Below are 6559 nucleotides of genomic sequence, written 5' to 3' on the forward strand. Positions count from 1 at the left end.
ACAGAAATTCCAAAAGGTTGAATGGAGGCCGTAAGGGGATGGTCGACTGGGGCAGGGCCTGCTTGCAATTGGCGGAGTTACAGAGGAGGGCTCTGCAGATGCGTTGTTGCCTGGCTAACAGATGGAAAGTGACATCCAGGCCCTACACACCCGCCCTTTCCCTTGCCCCGCCTTCCCCCACCCCAGCGAGAGCTCGGGTCCAGTGAAGATGCGGAGCTCACTGAGGCCCGCGTGCTCGGGGGTGGGACGCTTCAGCTACCGGCCTGCTTCCTAACGCTTTACAGTTGTCCAGGCAGCTGCAGCGACATAAGTGCCACGGTCAAAAGGAAAGCCGGTCGGGTGCGGACAGGGCCAGAGACAATTCTGAGGGCACAGGATCTAGCTTTCCAGGCTAAGAGACTCAGGAAGAAAACTGTTTAGGATGACAAGAGTGAGATGCAGAAAGTCAAGGCATAGAAGGAGCGGCCCCGGGGAAAGATTTGGGGTTCGGAAAGGATGAGGAAGACAGATGAGGCAAGGGTTGCCGAGGTACACGCAGACGTTTCTGAGAGGCCAGGAAAGGGAAGAACAGGGATTGGTGGAGGACCAGGAGTGCTTGTATGTAGTTGGGTACATGGTCCGGGATCAAGGGCGTAGGTGAGTGGGCTTGAGAGATAAAATCAAGGCTCAGTGGTAAACCTGCAGAGCTCAAGAGCTGGGATCCAGTTTCAGGAATTGGGGGCCGCATGGGGGGGGAGGGCCGCTAGGTTGGCGCGCGCTCACTTCACAACAGTCAGGCACAAGACTGCGCAATCTCAGAACACCTGCGCAGACCCCACCTCCACCCCCACCCCGCACAAAGTCCTAGTCTGATACCCAATCTCCGGCGGACCCCGGGGTTTGGAAACCAGAGTAGGGGATTCGCAAAGCACTGTGGGTGGAGGCCTGGTGACAGACAAGGGGAGGGCTGAGCGGTGGTGGGCATGGGGTAGAATGGGGGTGGCGTGTGAAGTGCAGCTACGGAGGTGTCACTCATTACCACCCACTACTCCTGTCTCTCAGCACCACGGACAGCTCCAGCCATTCACTTCTTCCGGGTTAACTCCCCGCCCGTACCCTTCCATTTACCGCTCTGTGAACACTGTCGCAGAGGTATATTGCCTCTCCTCTGGAAGTTCTCTTTTTTACCAGGACACTAAAAGTTCCACTTCTTTCTAGGGCCAAGAAATTGCATTGGGGCATCCATCTGAATGGGGTGAGGTGGAGAACTGCCCGTTCTCAGAAGACCTAGGATTCGAGTCCAGCCTGTGAGACCTAGCCAGACTGGGGGTTTGTTGCTGTTTTGTTTTGAATTAACGGAAGTGTTGCAGGGAGATTTTTCTCTAGCTCTACTCACTTATCTGAAACAAGAACCAGGGGTTCCCTCATCCCTGCCCTTCTCCTACACACAGCTGGGCAAACCGTGAGTTGGTGGGGGGAGATATCAACCTTCAGACCTTACACATATGAATACAGTCAGCCCTCCCTGCCCCACATTCTTCGTCATGGAATTCTGCATCTTCAATTCTATCAACTGCGGATTGAATGCCTACTTTGCCCCCTTGTCGTTATTCTTTAAGTGATGCTTAAAACAACTATTTACATTATATTAGCTATTGCGAATAATTGGGAGATTATTTAAAATATACAAGAAGGGACTGGCAGGACGACTCAGCAGATAAAGACACCTGCCACCTGACAACATGAGTTGAGTCCTTAGGGCCCACGCGGTAGGAGAAAACTGACTATTAAAGTTGTCTTCAGGTCTCCAAATCCATGCTGTGGCCCATATTTTTATGTGCATATGTGCACATGTGTGAGTGTACACACACACACACACTATGTGCAACTGAAAACAAAATGTATAGGAGGATATTTAGCATACAAATAATGAAGTCATTTTGTATTATGCTCTTGAAGATCTACAGATTTAGGAATGGAGGGTAATCTGAGACCCACCTCCCTGGAGATACTAGGGGAGATGGTACTTTCTCTTCCTTAGCATTTCAGTTCTTTTCCCTAATCCCTCCCTCCTGCCTTCGAAGCTTTCCTTAAGGTGCAGCTCACACTCCGCCAGTCTATCGGGTTGTCCACCGCATTGGGCAGTTCTCCAGGATTCTCTGCACCTTTGCAGGATACTTTGTATTCTGTGTGCTTTGGTTCTTGCCTGAATATTGATACCAAGAGTGAAAGGAAGCCAGGTGTGGTGGCGCATACCATTAATCCCAGCACAGGCAGGCAGATCTCTGTGGATTCGAGGTTTACATAGTGAGTTCTAGAACAGCTAGAACTGTTTCATGAAGGCCTATATCAAACAACAATAACAATAGCAACAAAGAGTGAGTGGAGTTCAGGGGCTGGTGATGATGAAGGAGAAAATGACAAAGGGGCACTTAAAGGGGGGAAAGGACTTGGCTTTGTGTTCATAATGAAGGGAAAGGTGGTGGCTTCTCTTCACCTGGGATTTGGAGTAATTCTGACCAAGGTACTTGCTGACAGCACTATCTTGCCCTTAGATGGTCAGGGCCAAGTAGGACTGGGGAAGTTCTGGCCATTCCAAGGATTCACTGCTCCAGTATTCCGGCTCTTACAACTTATACTCCACCAGATTGTACCCCACGGTAAGCGAAAGCTGGAGCATGAAGACGGCACGCCGGTCAGATATGAGGGAGAGTAGCGAGGAGCTATTGGACAGAGGGCAGGATTTCTCTTGCTTGGATAGCTCTACTTTGTTTGGTTTTTTTTTTTTTTTTTTTTTTTTTTTTTTTTTTTTTTTTAATCACCTTAGTGGGAAGGTAACAAGACAAGAGACTGTTGACACATCAGCAACTCAAAAAAGGATAGCACACAAGTCCTTGGGATGAGCCCCAATCTCTACTTAAGTACTCAGCTGAGGGACCAGCTGCACATCCCAGCCTCGGTGTAGGAATCAGGGAGAACTATGTAATAAAGGAGAGAGATGGGAGGGAGTAAGGAGTCCATTAGAGATGGACAGCTGACCCTTCCATAGAGGTTCACGTGCATGTAGGTAAGAGATAAAATCTGCCTTGAGTCCACATTATTATGCACAATGATTTAAGAAGTGTGTGGTTCCTTAGAGCAATACATCTCAAGGTGCATCCTAGACTAGCAAACAGGTGTAATCAGCAGGGACTCTGTCAGAAATAGTAAAGCTTAGGTCAGGGGAGGCAGATCAGTTGCAAAGTGTCTGCCATCCAATATGAGAACCCAAGTTTGGATCCCCATCACCCATACAGAAGCCAGGAGCATGTGTCTGTAAAATCAGTGCAATGGTGGGTGTGGGTGGCAGGGGAGGCAAAGATCCCCAGAGTTCTTTGGATAATTACTCTAGCCTAATAAAATCAATGAAATACCCTGTCAAAAAAATTAAGATGAAGAACCAATGAGATAGCTTAGGTGGGTAAGGGCATGTGCCACCAAGCTGGATGGACTGAGTTCAATTTTCAGAACCCATATAAAGATATAAATCCTGCTCTGGCCTCCAACAACCATGTGCATATGTACATACATACACACAATGATGATAATGATGGTATTGATAATGATAAATATAGAATGAAATGAAAAGTCAAGGGAAAAACCAGTCTCAAAAAAAAAAAAAAAAAAAGGTGAAAGAAAAGTGATTGAGGAAGATGCTCTGGCCTACACATACCTGCATGAACATGCACACACACACAAAGTAGAATATTAAATGTAAAGCCGGGCATGGTGGTCCATGCCTTCAATCCCAGCATTCGGGAGGCAGAGGCAGGCAGATCGCTGTGAGTTCGAGGCCAGCCTGATCTACAAAGCAAGTCCAGAAGAGCCAAGGCTAACACAGAGAGACCCTGTCTCGAAACCCCCCCCAAATATTAAATGTAGCTCTTGAACTTCACCCTAACCTACTGTATATGGATGTGAAAAGCAGCAACCTTGTACTAATAAGTCTTGCATTAATAAAACAACGGAGTGTGCATCACTGCTTTGGAGGGGTTTGAGGGTTTTTGTTTTTGTTTTGTTTTGTTTAATACTTTTTTCCATCCTTAGCTTCACTAAGGAAGAATAATCCTACTGTGAAAATAAGTGACTCAATAGATTCATAAGATACAGTGTTGCCAGGGATGTGCTCTGCAACCTTTCCACTCCAAGTCACTTAACTTTCTCCATCAAAAGTAGTCTTACATATACTTGCGGGAGAGGTTATTCTGGCCCCTGGTGTCAATTCACTCCATCTTTTCACCATACAGGCCTGTTCTGGACAGATGAGATAGCTCAAGAATTAATGACCAAAGGGTGGAGCACCTCACCCGACTTCACCTCCAGAATCCATGCCAGAAGGATGGAGAGGCAGTTCTCCCCGACTACAACCACTGGGGCGAGGCAAGAAACCCTGTGATAGGCCCCTGCTATTTAGGGTACTACATAGAACCTATCAGAAGTACTGTACTCTAGCAGGCATCTCTAGGATCAGTGGGGAACAGTCCCATGGTGGGGGGAAATCGTACCTGCGAAAGGAGGGAGACGTTGGCAAGCCTATGTTCCTCCTGCCATCCTTGTTTCTTCTAGGGACAAGCAAGAGAAGAAACTTCAACTCTTATTCCCCAAGATGAGACCATTTATCTTTCACCAAATTGTAAAGCCTTAACTTTGGATTCCTTGGCTTTCCCACTAAGGCCATCTCATCTGCCCTGACTGCCTTTTTCCTGACTCCTGACTTCTCTCCCCAGTTAGAGTCCAGCAGTCAAGGTGAACAGGGACCGATGCTTTGCCACCAGAGTAGGTCCAAAGGCCCCGAAACAAGAAGCAACCCACCCCACCAAGGTGAGGGGCTGTTTTCCTAAGGAAGACTAGAACATTCAAGGGCATGTTCAAATGGGGAGGGGGGCAGGAACAAGAGAGGGAGTAAGTGTTAGGATAAAACAAACTCTTGCACCCAAAAGGTAGAGGAGGGGTGGGCATGACACAGCTGCTGGGAGCTTCTAAGGAGGGCAAAAACAGAATAATCATACATCAGGCTTTAGTTTAAAACAGAAATTGAGGAGCTAGAGAGATGGCTCAGAGGCTCGGGCTTAAGAGCACTGGCTATTCTTCTAGAAGTCCTGAGTTCAATTCCCATCAATCACATGGTGACTCATAACCATCTACAATGAGATCTGGTGCCTTCTTCTAGTGTTCCAGCATACACATAGTCAGAATACTGTATACATTGTAAATAATTAAATATTTAAAAACAGGAATTGAAAACTGAAGGGTTGTCAGTTTAGATACAGGAAGCCCATGAGAATAGTGAAGGCACGATGCAGAGCCTTTAACTTCATCCTCTGCCTTGCTTTGCTTTAGTGCCTGAGCAAGGATCATCTCCTTGGAATCCAGACTAGAAATCAGCCACCTAGTATCTTTACAGATGAAAATCCAGGGCACAGGATGGTAATACAACTCCCTCAACCTGCCATGCTGTGTCTGTGCCTCTAAACCCAGCACCCCTCCCCCACCCCCATTTCCAGATTGCCCCGTGTGATTCTTGCCCTTTTTCTCAAGGCCTGGGGGTGTGGCTGTTCCAAACATCAGACTTCTCCATACTGAAAAAATCTTGTGTAGGGATAAGACAAATCATAAGAGAGTGACAGGCAAAAGAAGCACAAAGAAAGGGCACTGTAACAACTGTCCAGAGGCAAGAATGTCATCGACCATCAGAGGAGCAGACCATCCAGGGACAGAGATGAAGATGGAGAAGGAAGCCCATGTAGGGGCCCACAGAACAAACTTTGCACTTTATTCCAAGGCCACCCTACTTGTGAGGCGTGGTGTTGCATACCTGTAATCATAGGATTCAGGAGGCTGAAGTCGGAAAAGTGTAAGTTCAAGGCTACAGAGCAAAACCGTGCTCTTAAAAACAAAAATAAAAAACCACTACAGTGATGTTGGGTAATGGAACAGTAAGAAGAGCAAAATGAAAACAGAGAGGATGTGAGAGGACCATACTGGTCCAGGGGAGTAGAGAGGGCCTGGGTTTGGGTAGTAGCAATAGAGCTGACAATTATCCCTTCCTGCTTTCCCCCCATATACATCCTCCATCTAGAGACAGCCTGTAAGAAGTGGGTCCTAGCCCCTGATGCCTTCCAGGAAAACAGGTCCCCATCCCTGCAGCATGGCAGCTAGAGTCCCTAAGCCTGGATTAGTTGCTGGGGTAACATACTATGAACTAAATGGCGGAGGCCCACCTGTGCAGAGCTGGTTGCCGTAGTGCTTCCAGGAACACGAACAAAGCTATGCCATTCTTCTCCAACCCCCGGTTCAATGGAAAGTCACAGAGGGAAGACAAGCTGTATGTGGGAGCCAGGGGCTTAGGCTAGCAACCCTTGGGCTGAGTCACCAACGGAGAAGGCTTACTCAAATCAAGCAGTTATTAAAATTTTGAGGAAGGAAGGCAGGTAGGGAGGCCCTAGGTCTCTCCAGCCTGACTTCAATTCCCTTGTTTATTCTCTTTTAGGGTTTCTTTGGGTCATTCCCCACTGTGGGCCTCAACCTTGTTGCGGACTGA

At 47.6% G+C, this 6559-nt stretch overlaps 1 protein-coding gene across 1 annotated transcript; it reads left to right on the forward strand.

Annotated features, from left to right (window-relative positions):
- Positions 1-208: 208 nt before the first annotated feature.
- Positions 209-6559, forward strand: Resp18 (regulated endocrine specific protein 18). The gene is given in 9 exon segments (XM_051154543.1): positions 209-232; positions 235-310; positions 436-444; positions 2535-2639; positions 4266-4307; positions 4310-4433; positions 4585-4625; positions 4748-4839; positions 6509-6559. Coding segments are annotated over 9 exon segments (564 nt in total).

The sequence above is a fragment of the Acomys russatus genome, chromosome 12, assembly GCF_903995435.1.
Source record: "Acomys russatus chromosome 12, mAcoRus1.1, whole genome shotgun sequence".
NCBI classification, from domain to species: domain Eukaryota; kingdom Metazoa; phylum Chordata; class Mammalia; order Rodentia; family Muridae; genus Acomys; species Acomys russatus.